The following is a 20,276-nucleotide window of genomic DNA, read 5'->3' on the forward strand; positions in this document are numbered from 1 at the left end:
TTTGTTTTTTTGTTCTTTGTTTTTGTTTTTGTTTTTGTTTTGTTGTTGTACTCTATGGTGTTTTGTAAACTGTTTGTCCGAATAAGAATGAAGAAAAATGAATAAACAGAATTTTCAAAAAAAAAAAGAAAGAAGTATTATTATCATCATTAATTCCCATAAATTCCTGTTAATTCCAGTTGAAAGTTTCCAACTTTGAAAATTCCCAGAATTTTGCAACCCTACATTTAACTAATACACATTTCCAGCCACTTTTAATTGCAAACCTCTTCTTTATCCAATTATGTTTCCCCGTTTTCATTGTTTTTCTTTTTCTTTTATTTTGTTAAAAACCCCAACCGGAAGTACTGAATGTGTCGTGTCGGTCTTCACGCCCTGTGGTTTGTGTTGGGTTCAAAGCGCTTGAATTCCTCCTCAGTCGGACTTGAGGGCAGAGTGGAGACAGACGGAGAGCGCGTCCTCCTGTCTGCTTCAGAGCTCCTCATAGATCTCTTCTTGTAACAGATTGATCCTCCCGCACACAATCAGCTGATTCTTCAATGAACTCGCGGTTCGATTCCCTCCCCTTGGATGAAGTTGGAGTTTTCTTTTTGCAAAGCAAACACAATGTGACCATGCTGAGGCAGTGACTGTGTTATCCTTGTCCGATTTCGGAGTATCCGTATTGATCAAGGGAAGACAGAGGGACTTAAGAATGGGCAAACTTCAGTCTAAACATGGTAAGAATGTAGTAAATGTAATAAATTAATTCATATCTGTTATGATTTTCAGTCTAAGCTCGTACAGAAACTAACTGTTTGTTCTGCATCCCTGTTTCTGATCTGAAGCGTGTAAGCGCAGAGAAAACCCTGAAGGTAAAAAAAAACATTTAAAATAATAAACACTCATAATTAACAATCATGTGATTTAATGTGAGCTTTGAATTCACAGCTTACCTATTTAATGGTGTGTTTTCTTCACATCTCAGGGGACAGTTTTGTTGTGAACGCCTTCCTCCGGAGAGGGATGGAGGAATGTGAGAGGTACAGCGTGACGGATCACAAGCTGAAGAACATGCAGGTATCAGAGAGTTGATCTTTATTTCACATTTTTATTTGTCTTTTGTTAAAAGCAAGAACATATTGATGCTTTTTTTTTATTCAAGTGGCTGCTGGGCAATGAGAATGTGACATGTTTGTCATTCAAACAATGATTTCACCCCCTGTTGTGTTTAACACTCACACAAAGTAAAGTCACCCTTAGGTTAAAAAAAACCCTGTGCATGCTGTGTATATGTGTGTTTGCTGATGGTATATGTCTATAAAGCGCTTCAGAAGTTATCTGGGTGAAGCTGTTACACCCCCTCCTCCTGAAAGATGAGCTGAGAACCTCTCCACTTCAGGGGAAGCATGCTGTATTCACAGGCGTGTGTGAGGACATGCTGATGTCTTTGCAGAGCTGTAGCTTGTTGTTTTTTCTGTCGTGTCTGGCTCAGGCACAACGCTGCTGTGGTTATTCCCCTGCCAGCATCACTGGATGGGTTATGACAGCCATGAGCCCATGTGTGTGTGAGAGAGAGAGAGTGAGAGAGACAGAGAAGCGGCTTGGCACACACAGACTCGGTGGATGGAAAGGAGTCGTTTCTCAGACTGTGAGGGATATAAAGTTTGCTCTTGTGGCTGCTGGCATCATGACTCAGGGCTGTGTCTTTCTCCTCAATGCCTCCCATTCTGGTGCGGCTCCCTCTGTGGCATAGCATTACATCACTTCAATTAGTTCCTACTTTTAAAGGGGTCCCCGAATCTCGAGCTCTGTGGGAGAATCTGTGAGAAGTTCACTCAGAGGTGCTGAAGATGTGTGTGGTGGGTGGCTGTAATAGTGGAGGAGTTATAGATTATATCAGGGCCATAAAACGCCCACTCGTGGCAAATTAAAAGAGAACTTTACTCGGCTTCAGAGGAATCTGACTTCACACTCCCCTGAAGGGAAACCACCAAAGGCATAAGCTTGACACTTATTAGTAGGCGGGTCCCACCCTGACTTCTATCAAAGTCAGACTCCTGATTTATTCTGTGTCATTAGCTGGTTACATTACAGGCTCATTCAAGGACCAGAACTGGATAACTCATAATCTAAATATCAGGATCCCCCTTACATTTTCTGCTTTCTTTTACACTTGTGTCTGTAACAGCATGTGTCACCCCTGATATGTATGAGAAAATAGTAACATGAAATAATTAAATTTTAAAGCAAAACATCCTTGGTGTCTCATGTACTCCCATAGCTTTGTTGTTGGCTTATCATTCCATAAAGATAGGTTTTGGCTTCTTCTTATATATGTTAGAGATCTCCAGTAAACCAGCAAAACATTTTCCCATGTAGATTTTTGTATTGGGAAAACTAAGTTGTTGTAACACATTACTTTTGACTTGTTGAACAGAACTACATGACATCTTTAGAGAAAGATAATTATAATAACATGCTGTTACAAGACTCAAATTTTGGTCTTATAAAAACAGCAGACAAAAATAAAAATAATGCCGTTTTCAAAAGCAAAATCTAAGCCGTTAAATCTTCCTGCTTCTCAGGGTACATAGATTGAATGTGTGTCTCGCTACAGATACCTCCATCTTTGAATTGATTCATGTCTCTCTTACACCTCATATTGAGCAGCTGGTGAAGAGAAAAAACTGAAACAGGGTTTTTATTTTCAGGAATCAAATCCTGCCTTTCCTTTTAGTCCAAAAAGAGACAGGTAGCAGCTTCTTTTGTGTACGTGTTGGACTGTAGTGATGTCTTTTGTATTCACGCCTCTTCTCAGTGCTCTCATGCTCTGGACATATCGTGTCATGTAGCACCAAGGTTCATACCTAACTTATTACTGTTTGCTTTATGAACATGTTGGTTGGTCTTCCTCGTCTTCACGTAGACCAGCTTGCTTCCTTCTTACCTACACCAGACAGAAGAGTATAGGAGGAACTTAAAATCTTTGGTCCAGGGACCTTTTCTTAAGGCGTTTTTCGACCGCAGGAACTTTACCCCGGAACTAGGGACTTTACCCCTGAACTACGTGCGTTTCGACCAGAGGAACCAGGGTCTAAATTTAGTTACGGGGTAGATAATCTCCCCCCTGAAAAGCCCCTGCTTGGGGGGTAGTACTTTTCAAAGGTCCTGGGACTTTCAGTTGAAAGTAACAGTGTTTGTGGAGTTCACACAGTTGTTGAAACACAGAGGGAGTACCTGGGAATGCAAACTAGTTTAGTTATTTATTAAGATTTCAAAATATTATTTAATATAATTTTTTTTCTCCATATGTCACTGGCCTGATTTGCACAATCTACCCGGGACTTCAGCCCGCGGTCGCAACGCAGACAACAATGGGAGCACAGGAACCTTTTAGTTCAGGGTAAAGTAGTTCTGGGGGCTAAAAGACCCTGGAACTCTTGGTCGAAATGCACCTTTACTGTCTGTTCCAAAGCTCAAAACTGAGATGGGAAAAGACACTTCAGTTTGCTGCTCCCTTTACTCTGAGAAACCTACAAAAGAGCTGAAACTTAAGAATGGGATCTCATTAGATGCTTATAAGGTGCTTTCGGATGACTTGGAGGCAGACATATCTGGCTGTAGAAGTTCTTCTTGATATACCTGTGGTTGTGATCAACTTTTTTACTTTTAAATCTGTTGTTTGTGTTACAGACACCACTTGCAGTATGTTTGTATATATTTGGCTGCCTGTCTTGACCATGATGAAGATATTTTTAATCTCAATGAGTTCCTCAATGAGTTTTTCTGATGTTATATTATAGAGAATGAAATGATAATCAATTAACTTAAAGATAATTTACAGATTAATCAATAATGAAGCCCTGATGAAAAATATAGTGAACTGAATATATACTCTCTGGATATATGCTTAAGCAATATGGCTGCCTGCTGAAGTTCAGTGGCAGCCCCATTCATCAATCTAAAAAAAAGATGATGTCCCCACACTGTGAAATGCTGTAGTTTCCAAGAATGACTGTCATCATTAACAGATAAATCACAATAAGGGACAAAATGATCACATTCATCTTTGAACCCTGTCACTTTTGGCACACTGTAGTTAAGCCTCCACATCATCTTCCATCTTCCTGCTGCCCCATGATAGAAACTAATGACACCACTGCGTTTTTACATTTCAAATTTGACTCCAAAAACTCCCAGACAGGTCAAAAGTAATATGCAGTTTGTGTCAAACAGATTTGAAATATCACTGAAGAAGTACTCTGACTTTGAGCTACAACCTACGAGCTAAGCATACAGGTGCAGCTGATCAGACTGACGTCAGTGGGCAGCTGCATCACAAAAAGCCAGCAGAGCACTATTTTTGAGTGTGTGAGTTGCCTCAGACATGTGGCAGAAAACTTAGAAGCTGTCTCCTGCCTCTAAGACGGGGTTTCAGACCATTCTGGTGTGGCACTGCAACATTACTTTGAATAACACATTTAAAAGTCAAGTTCATTAAATAGAGTTAATTACATTCATTTATTCTCACATCAAGACACTGATAAGAACTGCTGTGCATCACTAATATGGGCTTGATAACAGTTTTGAAATGTTAAATTATGGAATTTAAAATATGTGATTACTCCCGATTAAAAACAAAATAATTTCACAGCCATGTTTGAAATCTAACAGACTGACTGAAGTTATCTCAGCTTTTCTGATTTGATTCAATGTTTATCTGTGTTGATGTGAATCAGGTTACACTTTAACATTTGCAGATGTTTAGAGTTTGGGCTTTTATGATTGGATATAAGAAAATATTAGTAATTGTGTCTTTTATTTTTTATTCATTTTAGACAGCTTTTCTTCTTCTGCGTGTTCGGGCGTGTAGTTGTCTAAAGAGAGTATTTTCAGTTATTCCTGGCTGTCTATGATGATGGTGATGATGATGAGCAGGGACCATTAAAATCACTTATGATTTCTTGCAGGAGGAGATTGGCCAAACACAGTGTTTAGCCCTGACCATCCCCCCCCCTCCTCATTGTCAAACGGGGGAGTAAGATTCCTGAGCTGTCTGGCTGTGACTTCAAAGCCCAGAGCTGGGAGTTATAAAAGAGCTCTGATATCAGTGGAGCCTCCAACCCTCACCCCTCTATCCCCTCACCATGTCATGTCCTGTCCTGGGGGAGGGGGGAAAGCACTTACACAGGCCCAACATCAGTTTGTGCAAACCTGTAAATCTTCTCAATAAAGCAGTCAGTGCTATTCAGCAACTCGTGAATGCTTTTGCTGCGCTTTAGCAAGAAATAACAAAGGATCAAAAGGATGCTAAGACATGTTTAAATATTGATATTGCTGCAAACCGTGATTCAAGATTGCAGCTGGCAGCTTGCCCTCGGCCTGTAATCCTATGGGCTCAGTAAAGTGTGGTTTGTGTGGCTAAAGAGAGCGTGATTCAGCAGGATGACTTGGCTCATCCTGGCAGCCCAATTTGACACTTGGTTGCAGGTGTTCAGGAGAGTCTTAAGGCTGGTGTAGTGAGGAAATATTCCAGGTGAGATCAAAGAGGCAGTCCAAAGTGTAGTCACCCTCCCCACCCTGTCAGAGCAGCCTCGTCTGGAGTTATTGAGTATGTAATGCAGAAAAATCCTAACCCTGTACTTATCCAAATAATGGAAGGGCTCTGTGAAGGTTCACTGTGTTTCACCTCTGGAAACATCAACACATCAGCAGTCCGAACCTCTCTCTCTCTCTCTCTCTCTCTCTCTCTCTCTCTCTCTCTCTCTCTCTCTCTCTCTCTCTCTCTCTCCTCTCTCTCTCTCTCTCACAGACACACACACACACTCACACAACCGCAGCGCTTCACTTCGGAGCTTCAAACAGACATGCATGGATGCCCAAATAATGACAGGCTAATTTAGCTTTTCAGCACCATCTTTTGTCTCAAAACTTCCCACAAACTTGGCCTGTGAAGAAGGAGCGTGTCAACATTTTAACCTCCACAACAAAGACCTTTATTATTCCACTTTCAAAGCCTTATAATATCACACTTGAAGTAACACAAAAAAAAGGCTCGTTTAGGGATTCATTTGCCAAAAGCTCTGAGACACAAATTTATTTTGACTTACGGAGAGTTACACAGCACTCAGCCCGCAATAATAAATTTACTTTAAGAGTAGAGTTCCCAAGCAGCTCACTAAACTAATTGTAGGCTAATGTTTTTTTAACATTCATTTGGAATCTGTGAATAAGACTTTCCCCTTATATAAAAATCCTCATTTGGTGATCCCGCTCAGAATGGATGTTATGTTTGGATCGTTTGCCTCTGCACATTTGGGTATATCTTCCAGTCCCAGTGTTCGTGTAGAGTGAGCCGTATTTGATTTGGATCTCAGGCTGGGATGTCTGTGTAATCTTAAGGCTGTGACCCTAAATGACATTTTTTCAGTACATGGCCACAAGTTTAAAATTGAGGTCATTTCTTTTTGAATCTGAACCAAAAAATGTGCATTCCCAGAAGTCTTCAGCAACATTTCCTGAACTTTAACCCCTGTGACTTTTAACCACAAAGGATGAGCTTCCCTCTTCCAGGGAGCGCTACATTTTGTCGGGGGGAGACAAAATGTTATGCTCATATATGTACTGCTTTTGAAGAGACTTGAAGGCATTTGGAGAGTTTGTTTTTTTCCACCTCTCTCTTTTTTTTCTTTTTTTTTGAAATTGGCTTCACAAGAAGGCGAGCTGTGAGCCTTCATCTCTGAATGAAAAGCATGTGGCTGGCATCCAGAACAGCGGGGTCTTTCAGCACGGCCCCGGCAGACATCTGTTCCTGGTTTGTACAGCAAAATCCTGGAGCAGGGAGGAGAGGGGCTGTGGTGGAAATGGGGTGGGAGAGGGAGAGGGAGAGAGAGAGGGTGGCGGGGAAAGAGGAAAGAAGAGGAGGAGGAGTGGGGTGTTTTCTTTTTCATGGGGGAGATATTTGAGGGGGTTGTGGGGGAAGGGGGCGTAATGAAGAGCCTCATCCGCCTCGTCCACTGCATTGTTTGGGGTGATGGAAGCTGACCATTGATCTCCCCTTACCCTCTATATTAACAGCTGTTGAACCTGCAAATTACAGACTTCTTTCTGTGTTTGTTGCCATTTGTCCAGAGCAAACATTCACCTCTCTGTCAGTGCAAACATCATCACCTGGTTGGCTGCGATGCTCATCACTTGTGCAAGATGCTTGTTTTACCCCTTCTTTCATGTTGGGGTGTTAAAGTGTGTATCACCACATGCCTTCATCACTCCTTTACTCTCTGTATGTTTGCAAGTAAATGACTGAGTTAAGTGTGGCCCTGGTCTAATGGAGTAAGACATGATAACACTGCAAGCAGATCAAATGTTTTTTCTGAGGGTATTTATACCGTCTCAAGTACTTTAAGAAGTTTGCACACTTTCTCCCATACCCCCCTGTGACCTGCACTCATGAAGAGAGTTATGCTTCTCTCTGGACATCAGGCAGAATCAAACAGCCATCACACATTGGTTAACAGTGATTATTTATCGCCAACCAGGGCCATATAACCTACTGGGAGGGGTTGGGGCAGAGTTAGCTGTAGGCAACTGGGGTTCCCTCCAACACTTATATTTGGGGGTTAAAAATAATAGTTTTTCACAGGTGATTGCGAAATCATATAACCATCTTAAAACCTTGGATATATTTGTTTATTTTGCACTTCAGTGTTGTGTTTTTCCAAACAAATTCATTACAACATATTACTACATTCAAATTTCCCTTCAGAGAACCGTATACCTTAAGCTTTAGGGCAGTTGCCCATATATCCATGCATCTTTCTCTTAGAGGAGATTGCATGAGTAGATTGAAACCGCTCTTCTGTTTGGTTAGTAAACATTTAGCTTCGGCTAGCAGCTAAGTTTAGCATAAATACTGAAAACAGTTATCCTGATTCTGTCCAACAATAAAATAAATCAGTCTTTGTGTTTTCCTAGATACGCTGAGACATTTAAGGCGTTTTTCAACCGCAGGAACTTTACCCCGGAACTAGGGACTTTACCCCTGAATTACGTGCGTTTCGACCGAAGGAACCAGGGTCTAAATTTAGTTCAGGGGTAGATAATCTCCCCCTTGAAAAGCCCCTGCTTGGGGGGTAGTACTTTTCAAAGGTCCTGGGACTTTCGGTTGAACGTTTGTGGAGTTTACACAGTTGTTGAAACACAGAGGGAGCTCCTGGGAATGCAAACTAGTTTAGTTTTTTATTAAGATTTTAAAACATTATTTAATGTATTTTTTTTTCTCCATACGTCACTGGCCTGATTTGCATAATGTACCTGGGACTTCAGCCCGCTGTCAAAATGCAGACAATAATGGGGGCACAGGAACCTTTTAGTTCAGGGTAAAGTAGTTCTGGGGGCTAAAAGACTCCGGAACTCTTGGTCAAAATGCACCTTTAGCTACTGCCCTCACTGTTGCTAGCTTGCAATGTAGATTTTCTTTTTAATGAATTAGCATTAGCAGAGCGACATAGACTCCTTGGATCCAACACACCTGTGTGCCACAGACTGCTCCTGTTAACCACCAACCAAGTACAAACTAGCTATGAGCTCAGCTAACTGTCTATTTACTGTATTTTTTTTAGTATGGTAAAGGTATGACCTATCCTATTCCAAATCTGATTGGCTTACCCATAGCCTGTCTAATGTTGCATGTGTGTGGTTATGCTGTAGTGGCATTTCCTCCACATGTTTAAAGGTGTGAATAATATGAAATAGCTGTTGCAGCTTAAAAGAGACATGTATATTTAGACATGAGAAATGACAGTCGCTCAGCTTCCTTCATCATTAGGACTTTTATCTGCAGACGTATTGAATAAAGCTCTTTGCCTTTGGAGCCATCTCTGTCCCATCATTGCTGCTTTGAAGTCACTCACTTCTTGTCACTGCTTTTCATGATATTCATGAGATATATATTTATGTGAACTTCAGAGAGATCAGCGTAGGTTTACAGGACCCCATCGCAGCAAGTCATCGATTATGAAACTGTGTGTAATTATCTCCTCTACCTGAATGGAGCGCGGGTTTTCAGTGACACCGCATGACTAGACGAGCACAGTAGCTGATGACAGCAGGGAGACCTCACTTCCCCCCTTCACTGGTAGGGTGCTGGAGGACTTCTGGGGGCAGCCCTGCTGAGGGTTAACGCTGGTCTGTGTCTTTGCTCTTGCTCCCTGCCAGGGAAAAGAAAATACCTGACGTTGGAGCCCAGTGCGCTTAGCGCTGACATTTTTGGCAAAGGCTGCTGGATCCTTGTCGGTGTTTGATCTTATGCTTCACCCAGCCAAGTAAAACACCGGGAGACTCAAAGGTTATTACATTTTAGTGTGTAAGGTATGTTTCCACATAAACCCCTGTTCCCCCCTCAGAAAGCTTTAGCTCTTTTCCAAGTGGACTTCATTTCGCAAGCTGCAGAGGAGCCAGGGGAATATCATATTTTTTCAGTTATGGTTGTTGGTGGTGTTATTATACGTTGTCATTTTAGGCTCTCTTAATTGATTATATTGTTTGAATTACATCTTAATAGAGTGTGATGCATGGTAAGAGAGGAAGTGGTAACTGGAACATTATCAGAAGAAACATTGCAGATCTTTTCTTTTCAGCGCTTTGTTGATGTAGAATTTGCAGATCAAACGGGAAACTGAATATTTTCTTGTTTGTTCAAAGTTGAAGTGGAGTTTGTCTTTTGGACACAAGTTTGTTGTCCTATGAATTCAGAGGAAACTTGAGACTGTCTACACAAAGGTCAGATGCTAACGTGACATATATTCCACAATAAAGCGCAGGGGAAACTAAATAGCAGTGTGCAGCACAATACAAAGATTGCCAGAAATGACTTAGAACATAAATCTTTGCCGTGAAGAGGTCTACTTTTGTTGTTTGCGTGGGGAAAAAAAACACAAAGGCAAGAACAAAACAGGAAAACTAGCGCCTCTTTCAAAGTTTAGGTGGTGGTGTGTTTTAGCGCTCCTTACTCACACACGTGTTCCGATAGCATGTTTTCGTTTCCTTTTGGCCTTTTGGTAAATTAAATTCCCCTTTGTGTGTTGCTCTTAAAAAAAACAAAACAAGCCTTCACAGTAACCCCTTAACGCTTCGAAACTTCATCCTTGCTCCACATTCCTGAACCTGACGCCCTGCTAGCTTTGAGACTGAAGAATGAAACACCACACACCACAAACCCTGCATGGCTTCCTGTATGCCTGACAAAAAAAGGAAAGAAGCCAAGCGGATGGCACTCATACTGCTGGCATGTAAGTCTTTGTTGTTATGTTGTGCTCTTACCGAACCTCTGCCTTTAAATAGCTGTTTACATAAAGATGTACAGATAAAGCATTCAGCTGAGGTGTGAGAATTTTATACTGAGATTAAGGAGTACTGCCATGTTTTGAGTGGTTAAGTAATACAAGGGATCAGTACCGTAAGTCAACCTGATGATCTAGGACCTTAGCTGTGCTCATAGGTGAACAGACTTTCCACAGAATCCTCGTCCCGTCTCCCAACTTCAGATGCAGGTTGCCATTGCAGGAGTTTTATCAAACCCACACCCAAACCCAGACCCCCGAGGAGTTAGGCATCTTCCTCTCTGCTCTAAGCTGATTTTTCCCCCTCTTTGGGACCCCAAGCCTGCACATGTGTAGGTATCGCTATTACTCAGCTCATAAAACGCCACAGTTCCATCTGAAAGTGGTTAGCTGTTGAAACACACTCGCAGCTTCAAAGCCTGGATCGGGGCTCTGCAGACAGCACAGGCCTGGCCTCCTTCTTCTGCACATCACATTCCTCTCTGATGGGGAATGGCTGCAAACTTGCTTTTGTTACACAAACCTGTTCCCGTCATCAGAACCCTCAGTGGGTCTCTGTTAAAAAAGACGTGGTTTATTTTTGTCAGAGGTGGTACATTTCAGGAGTTATATTTGGAGAATAATGATTGCAGAGCGATTCTACGTATGTGTTTAGAAGAACTAAGGATTCAGTGGATCTCACATTGTGTATTTATATACCCAAACACCTTTTGTGCTCTTTCTATATGCAACAGAGAGGGAGGGAGAGGATGAAACAGTGCTGAAAGAGGCCTCTGTTCTCATTTCCTCTGAAGGCAGCCTTCTTTTCTTCCCCCACCCATTTCTTTCCTGAGTCTGTCCACTTCAAAAGCTGACCTGGCCCTGTGTGCCATGTAACATGTTTACCTAAAGGCTCACTTCAAATAAACAGCAGTTCTCCTTGAGATGCCTGTCCCCCCCACCTCCACAAGAGTCTTTCAGAGACACCATCTGTTCAAAGGAGGTGCTTCACAAAGAAAACACACTCCTCTAAATCAGGATTTTATTCCTTTTTCAAGCTGGTGGGTGGCTTTTGCAGGATATGGCTTCATTAAAATGTGCTCACCAGAATGAGTGAGTTAAAAGCCGTGAAAAATCAAGTGTAAGGTCACCAATTTCTTTGTGAACTTCAGAGTTGTTTTTTCAGAATTTCCCGCTCGCCATCTTGTCATGTGCATGATTTTGTTATGCCTCGTCATGTTATTATGGTTGGGCAAAGTTTTTACTCTACCACTATCTGAGGTGGTATAAGTGGCGTAACCAAGCGGCAACCTCCGGTCTAAAACTATGAGTCCAATGCGGAAGTGCTAAAAACTGCAGTTCATCGAGGATCCGCTTGAGGCTGGCTCTGGAAGTACCCGAAGTCACATACACATGAATGGGAAAAAGACGATCTTTACAGCAGAAATAAACATGTTTACAGCCTGGTACAAAAGACGATGGATAGCTCATTTCTCGATCGGCACACACTGTAGGGGGGTGAATTTTTTTCTAACGTGGTACTTTCAAAGATATTGAGATTATGAGTCTTCCAATGAGAGGCACAGCTGACTTGATTGGCAGGTGGGAACACTGTAGCTGTTGGCTAGGAGGCTCAAAGCCCACCTCTTTACATCAAAATCGCTCGACAGCAGCAATATGGCTGCCACCGCCGATTGGCCTCAAAACACAATTCAGAAACCAATGGGTGAAGTCACGGATCCTACGTCCATATTTTATACAGTCTATGGGCGTAACAGAGGACAAACAGCATCTAAAGCCTCTTTCACGTATGTACCCCTGAAAATGTATAGAAAGTCTTGTTCACACATGTCCCTCACAGTGTGAAGTTTTCCCTGTTAGTTGAAGGGGTTGGTAAAGTCTTGAGAGGCAGGACATGACAACAAAAGCATGCTGTAGAAGCCACAGTGTAACGTTTACGATATAACAGTGGATGAGGCAACAGAGTCTGATGATTTATATAAATGCAATGTGCAGACATTCCTGCTGTTCTCGTCTTGAAAATGAAGTTTCTACCTATCCTGTTACATGTCACTCTGCAAGTTTTTACCAGTCGTGTGGTATAAACCTCATCACTTCACCCACTGCCACGTTCTCACATAACCTGACTCACCTGACTTCATGTGGACATTTTTGTAGGGGGCTAACAGGAAGAAATCAGAGCAAAGTTGTGATTACATTTTAGCTATTCACGTCCACAAATGCAGCAAACCCCTAATATTTGATGGAGTTTTGTGCATGTTTGAATACAGCTATGGTAACAGCAGTGTTGAAAGGATAGAACAGCTCTCTGTGTGTGCGTAAATCTTCCACTCTTTGTTTACTTGCAATAACTCTTTTGCTTCTGTAACGCCCTAACATCCCTGTAAAATCTCACTTTAGGACACTAAAATCACACCACTGTAAAAATGAGAAAGTCAAAGTCACAGTGAGGCTTTGTTTCAGGGCTGTATAATACGGACAATCGATGCACACCTTGGTTTACACAGTTTGCCACCTCTAAAGCATACCCTTTGAATTTTGTCTAGACCAGGGGTTCCAAAACTTTTCAGCCCGCGACCCCAAAATATAGATGCCAAAGACTTGCAACCCCCACTGTCTCTCAAAGTGATTTAATGTGGTTTCATTTAGCTGGTCTGCAGAAAATGACCCTACCTATATGAGCATGTGGCTGTGTTTCCTGTGCCGTTATGAATTAACCAGCTGCTACTGATGCTTGTGATAATTAACTGTTCACTAACCCTACACTTAGGAGTCATATGGCTAAAAAAAAGGCAGAAAACTCATTACATTTCATATTTTCAAGGTTTTATTTCAAAGTTAGCTACTATTTTTGTCGATATATTTTACTATAATGGATAAAATTTACTATTTTTAGATAACTTTTGTCATTGCATTTTTGTCAGTATTGTTTGGTTCACCACAAGTTAACAAATTATATATAAGTAATACAAAACCAACAAATAGAAGAAAAATAAATAAATAAATACAAATACAAACTTATAATAATAAACAGTACAAACAAGGATAAACAAAAGAAAACAAGGTAAATAAACAAAAATGAATAAATAATAATAATGCATATTTTTAGATAACTTAAAAAAAACTTTCTTGATGACAGCTCACGACCCCCCATTTGTGTCTTGCGACCCCCAAGGGGGTCCCGACCCACACTTTGGCAACCCCTGGTCTAGACCGTAAGATACAAAATGGGCTTCATCCTTTGTTGAAGATGACTGGAAACTAGTATCACTGACTATAACAAACAAGAAATGAAATTTTCTCAAGTGATTTCATTCTATTTAACGTTTTCCCCTGTTGGTCATTAGAAAGAAGGCAGCTTTGAGGCACTTACACATTGGCTTCCACTTTGAAACCAAGTGACTATGTCCTCTTCTTATCTTTGTTGAAAATTCAAAGAACAAAACCCCTTTGAGAAAACTGCTTTTGAAAGGTATAGACAGTAGACTTTCCTTCTTTCTCTTGAATAGCTGTCAGAGGCCTTCATGGCGTTTTCTTTTTCTTTTTTTAACAGGTACCTTTTTCTTTGTGTTCATAGGGGCTGACTGATCCTATCACTTAAAGAATTCCTATGAATCTAAATATCTGAACTTTGACCCACAGTGCTTTGAGAACTTCTCTATCCTGGCAATACCCGATTATCTACAGCTTTTAAGGTGTTATTGCACATCAGCCTTCTCTGCCTTTTGAAGCATCACTCGTCTTTGAAGAACTTTTATCAAACTTTTAAGTGTCACACTAATGCTTTCAAGTGGACTGCCTCCAGACGTACTTTGTGATAAAGAGCAAAACTCCATCAGACTTGTAGCTTTATACCTGAGATAAGATAAGAATATACAAGCAGCCAGGCTAAGCTAACTGAGCTCATGTTTAAGTACTCTTTCATATATAGCCTCACAGCCCTGGTTTCCAGTAATTATGGCTGTGAAAGCAGTAACTCTGTGTGCGCTCTGCTGAGCTGCCCTCTGCACCGTAGCCTTTTGATCTCTGCTTGTGCCATGGATGAATTACGTTGCAGAATTTCACACTGGGGAACAGTGTTTCAGACACACACAGCTAGTCTGTCAGGTCACTAAAGTGCACACATGGCAGTCCAAAAGGAAGAAGCACAGATGTTGCAGTCTAGCCGCCTGTGGCCTCAAATTTTGTATTTGGCATATTTCTGAAATGTGTCCCAAAAAAATGTAATTCATGGTTTACTCATAAGGCTCTGAAATCCTTGTCTTGTAGTTTAGTTTTCAAAAGAAATTCATCAGACCCTCATATCCTTTTATTTTCTGGACCAGTCATTTCCTTTGAGAATAATTCAATAGAAATATGAATGAGCTGCACATGATTTTGGTGCATCAGTAATGGGCTCATGTGCTCCTTTCCTTTTTCCTACATCTCATTTGTTCATACTTGTAGTGGGAAGTTGTGTCACATATGCCAAAGCGTTGCAACCAGTCGCCCTTTGGCAATGGTCCATTTGACATACCCAGGCTTCCTTCACATCATCCAAAGATCGTGGAGTCTCCTTTGCTTCCTGCACCCAGCAGGCGTGTATTTTAGGAATCCTCAGGAAAACACTTGGGGTTGACCCTGGGATGACCCCCCTGTCTGGTTCCAGGTCTGTGAGGAACTTCACATCTTGGAATTAAGCCTGTTCTTGCAGTGTCAAGAATTCTTGTGGTCTTTGAGGCTGGCAAACCCTACCGCACAGACGAGACAGCCAGTACCGCATAGTAAGAGAGAGTTACACAACAACACAGACAGAGGCAGGAGATAAAAGAGGTTCAGACACTTTCAATATGCAGCAGTTCTTTTTTTGTATGTCAGATTTAAGAGTGTGTCAAAAACTGTGCGGCAAAGCCAAGACACTTTTTTACCCTAACAATGTTGGCAGGATGGCCCAAAGCCTTAAATATATTTCCTCATAAGGAGGATCTGCTACAATTATGGAGACGAGTGGCGTCTCCTAGGACCTGAGGTTTGGCAAGTGTCACTGAAAATAGTCAGGCCATAGAAGATGAGTTATTAGGGGCTCTGCCCGTATGCTTGCCTGTCATACTTGGTTATTTGTTATATCCTGCTGCATTAAACTCTGTGTTTTTGCCGTCTCACTGGCGAGTCTGATTCTTTGTGAGAGCTAAATGTTATTAGTACAGAACAACAGCAGCCTGTCTGTTTGCCCAGTATGTCTCACAGATGGATGTGAGGGGAGTTCATGCTACATTACTGGCTGATTGGTCACGGGCGCAAAAGCACCTCTTATCAGGGTCAGTCATATGGATCTGTTCTTCTCTGCTTAAGTTACCCACAGGGAGCAGTAACAACTTGTGGACTGCAAAGCTTTGGTTTTGACCCTGAACCTGCTCTTATCCCGGTGGAAGACAGATTCAGGAAAACAGCAGGCAGCTCATTCACCAGACCACGACCCCTTGACAGCATGAGTGACTCAGATTTAAATGAGTAGCAAAAAAAGTCAGAATGGATTAGAGGGACAGCATCATTCAAGCTGTTACAGTTATTCCCAACAGGGGAGCTTGTACCCACAGGTCAAGCATTTTTCCAGAGGGTGTGAAAAGTTCATGTAACTCAAACAGAAAATGTTATTGGGCAAATATCCATACCTTTGAGGAGGTGGGGTTCTTTCTTAAGTTTATTCACAAGCCATCAATCAACATTAGCAGATTTAAGAACTAGTGAGCACACAGAACTGGTTATTATTTTACATTATTACCCGGCTTTCTTACTGGTCTTCCGGTTGTGTAAGAAGCTTGATTCTGATTGGCCAAAACCCCTTGACAACCCCTTGACAGTGGTTATTAACATTCACTAGCTAAAAGTAGCCCAACAGTAAAAACATTAGGTAACTGCTAATTAACTTTAGGCAGTTGCTAATGCATGTTGCACTTGAGAGTTGCTGCAGTCATCAAATAAGCACTCACTACAGCAAATTGGAAAGTTGGAAAGTAAGACGCGCTTAGGAACAGATGGGTGACGTCACAGATACTACGTCCATATTTCATACAGTCTATGGATAAAAGTCCCTGAAAAGAAGTCAGAAAATGAAGCAAAACTCAAAATGGCTAAGAGTGATAAGCAAAGGATATCAACTGCATTATAGTTTAAATTGGCCTGAAATCAAAGTACTAATTGTCGCTTTAAAGTGTAGTTTATAATCCATTCATCAGGACATATTTGAAACATGACAGGTGAAGAGGTACTTGAGCTCATCTCATAGAGCTCTGGGCAAAAGAAACCACTTTACATGTAAAGCTTGGGCAAAGTTGCTGCTCTTCCACACTGGCGCAGCTGTCCTTCCCCAACATGGTTTGTTTACATTTTTCAGTCACCCACAGGAGCACTGTAACGCCTGTAGCTCCACCAGCCTTCAACCGCAGAGCCTCGCCCCTATGAACTACCAGGCCTGGTTTTCAAAGCTGTGACTCAAATCCCTCTCAGCTTAACAAAACGATCAGTGAAAACAGTGGTGGTGGTGGTTATCTTACAGGTGAGAGCAATTATAACTGACATCTCAATGCAAGACAGACAGCTGGAAACCTGACACTGACTACAGTACACAAAAAAGAGCCCTTACAGGTGAGAGTGATTGTGTTGAAATGGTTTTCACCCAGCAAATACAGACAAGGCGGAGAAGTGTTTACAAAACCTTGACGACTGTAGCTGACAGACGAGTAGTTTGAAGAGTTGATTTATTCTGAACCCCGGGCTACATGAGATCATTGCAGCTGATCATTTTCAAATACCTCTCAGCTGGACACTTGTGGAGAGAACATGCCTTCTGAGAGGTGGAGAGGCTTTGGACCATAATGGGATTGGCGTAACATCCACCTCACCCACAACCTGGCATTCTGAGATCCTCTGTGTTGTTTAAAGGGCCTGTGGAATGTGGAACAAATCCCCTCAGCTTTATCGGCCTGGGCGCGCTCCCCATTGGCCGGGCTTAAGAGCCAGGGGCCTGCGCGGGAGCTTACAGAATTTCACATAGAGGCAAGAAACAGAGGAACATCCTGTTTCAGTCTAAATGCCTGTCTTACACTGGCTTTGATATGCCGTTGACCTGTGCACTTCTTTCTTGTTTGTCAGGGTGTGTATGTGTTTGAAATCTGGACTGTTTGAGTCTAGTCTAGTTTCTTTGTAAATCTTTGAAGCTTCTCAAATATGAAGACTTCTTACTTTCTTTTTATCATGTCACTATTAAGTATTTTTTTCTTTTGGCTGTTGGCTTGATGAAAAACTTTGTTTAGAGACCATAGACTATCAAATATGGAGGTAGTATCCGTGACGTCACCCATATTGCTGCTGTCGAGCGATTGTGACGTAAAGAGGCGGAGTTTGAGCCTCCTAGCCAACAGGTACAGTGTTCCCGCCTGTCAATCAATTCAGCTGTGCCTCTCATTGGAAGACTCGTAATCTCAATATCTCCGAAATTGCTACATTAGAAAAAAAATCACCCCCTACAGTGTGTGGCAATTGAGAAATGAGCTGTCCAGACTACACTCGTCTTTTGTATCAGGCTGTAAACATGTTTATTTCTTCTGCAAAGATCAGCTTTTTTTAATTGGTGTGTATGTGGTTTCCGGTACTTCCGGAGCCAGCCTCAAGCGGATCGTCGATGAACTGCAGTTTTTAGCACTTCCACACTGGACTCATTTTTAGACCGGAGGTTGCTGCTTGGTTAAGACAACTAGCATAACCACAGTACATGTACAATTCTGATAGACAGTTTACCTCACAGATAATTAGGTTAAAACTTTAATGCAAACTTTTAAGTCTGTAGATTTTACATGATGAAACCCAATTACCACATACACTTTCAAGATGGCATCACTTTTGACTGTTAATAGAACCCAATTTACTTACTTGAGCTGGAGCAGATCATTAAATGTTTGAGTTCATATAACACATGGCATTGGTCATATAAAAGTCCACACAGTGCCTATCCTGTTACACCATAAAGCCCTGTTACCCCTGAATCAAACCAGCACTCTCTCCATGGTCTAGTCATACAGCGTGTGGCACCACTTTTTGTGCATTACTTCATTGTTTTGTGTTGTGATACACTAATCCATAACAGACACTGTGTAATTATTTTTCCACTTACTAATAAGATACACAAATAGCGTTATGATCAACTACCTCTATGATTTCATTCATTTGCCTAACCCAGTTTCATGAGCGTCACTGGAATGAAGCACATGGTCTCATAGTCTCTACAGTAGCTGTCTGTGTGACAGCTGAGAGGACAGCTCTGTAACATCAGACTCATATCAAAGCCCACTTTATTGAAGGCAAGCTGATTACAGCATCGATGACAGATGCAGTGGGTCAGCCAGTGATGCTAATCTTTGTTTATGCCATCCAGCAGGTCATAATCAAAGTGAGGACAGGACAAGAGAGGCATGTAGAGTTTAGCAGATAGTCACTCCTGATTGAAGAGGAGCGGGTGACTTACGTCCTGCTCTTACATAGACAGACAAGCATGCTCATCTCTCCACACAGCTGTTGTTGTACTAGGACCGCAGAGGCTTCACCCCGGTGATTCATGTGCTGCCAAGGGAGAGGTCTTGCCTCCTGTTTGACCTCATAGAGAGAGTCCCGCTACCCTGAAAGGGCCATATCTGGGCCATCTCTGCCACATGGGACTGGTCCAGATGACAGGATGGCATTCTGCTCTGATCTCATTCCCATTCATTGAGAGACATTTAGATTAAAAAACACCCTAATTAGAAGACAAAGGCAGGTTTTAGCTGTCTTGCAATGAAAGGATTGAAAAGGTGAGGCTGTGGTTTTTGGGTCTGAACTTGAAAACACTCCAATCTATTATTAAAGGTCATTGGCTCAGTCATGATAACAGTGCACATAATGTGGAAACTATATAATGGAAAACATGCATTGTGCTTGTGTTTATGTCATGATCATGATGATCATTTCAAAGCAGGCTTTGTGACAGCCAGGATAGCAGGCTTCATGACAGCCAGGATAGGATAGGGCGGGATAGGAGAGGATAGGACAGGATAGGATAGGATAGGATAGGATAGTAAAGGATAGGATAGGATAGGATAGGATAGGATAGGACAGGATAGGAAAGGACAGGATAGGATTGGACAGGCTAGGAAGGGATAGGATAGTAAAGGATAGGATAGGATAGGACAGGATAGGACAGGATAGGACAGGATAGAATAGGATAGAATAGGATAGAATAGGATAGGATAGGACAGGACAGGATAGAATAGGATAGGATAGGATAGGATAGAATAGGAGAGGAAAGGATAGGATAGGATGGGATAGGATAGTAAATGATAGGACAGGATAGGACAGGATAGGATAGGATAGAATAGGATAGGATAGGATAGGATAGGATAGGATAGGATAGGATAGGAAAGGATAGAATAGGATAGAATAGGATAGGATAGGATAGGATAGGATAGAATAGGATAGGATAGGATAGGACAGGATAGAATAGGATAGAATAGGATAGGATAGGATAGGATAGGATAGGATAGGATAGGATAGGAAAGGATAGGGCAGGATACGATACGATACGATATGGAACAGTACAATACAATTTGATACAATATGATATGATATGATACAATACAATGCACTATTTTCCTTGGGGAGTTTGTCTTCGGCTAAAGTGCTGCATAAGCTCAGCTCCCTACACATTTGTACAGATTTAAAAAAAACACACAAAAAACTAACAGCAATCCGCATGCCAACAATTTTTGTCAGTATATGTGGAACTGTTTGTTTTTATATTGCTACTCAATACTTGCTCTGTTTACTCTGAGCCCCATAATTACTCTGACTTGGATTCAGAGCTGAGGCTTGATAAACCAAAAAGGAGACACCAACTTATTGTTCTTTTACTGGCTTGCGAGAGAACAGACAGAAGTTGTGCAACCG

At 41.7% G+C, this 20,276-nt stretch overlaps 1 protein-coding gene across 1 annotated transcript in view; it reads left to right on the plus strand.

The window, feature by feature from the left end:
* Positions 1 to 401: 401 nt before the first annotated feature.
* Positions 402 to 20,276, plus strand: part of nkd2b (NKD inhibitor of WNT signaling pathway 2b) — a 28,864-nt gene continuing 8,989 nt past the window's right edge. Inside the window, exons 1-3 of the mRNA XM_034697863.1 lie at positions 402 to 719; positions 828 to 854; positions 968 to 1,059. Coding sequence (XP_034553754.1) covers positions 695 to 719; positions 828 to 854; positions 968 to 1,059 — 144 coding nt within the window. The 5' untranslated portion in view covers positions 402 to 694. The remainder of the gene's footprint in view (positions 720 to 827; positions 855 to 967; positions 1,060 to 20,276) is intronic.

This window comes from Notolabrus celidotus, chromosome 12 (genome assembly GCF_009762535.1).
Source record: "Notolabrus celidotus isolate fNotCel1 chromosome 12, fNotCel1.pri, whole genome shotgun sequence".
NCBI classification, from domain to species: domain Eukaryota; kingdom Metazoa; phylum Chordata; class Actinopteri; order Labriformes; family Labridae; genus Notolabrus; species Notolabrus celidotus.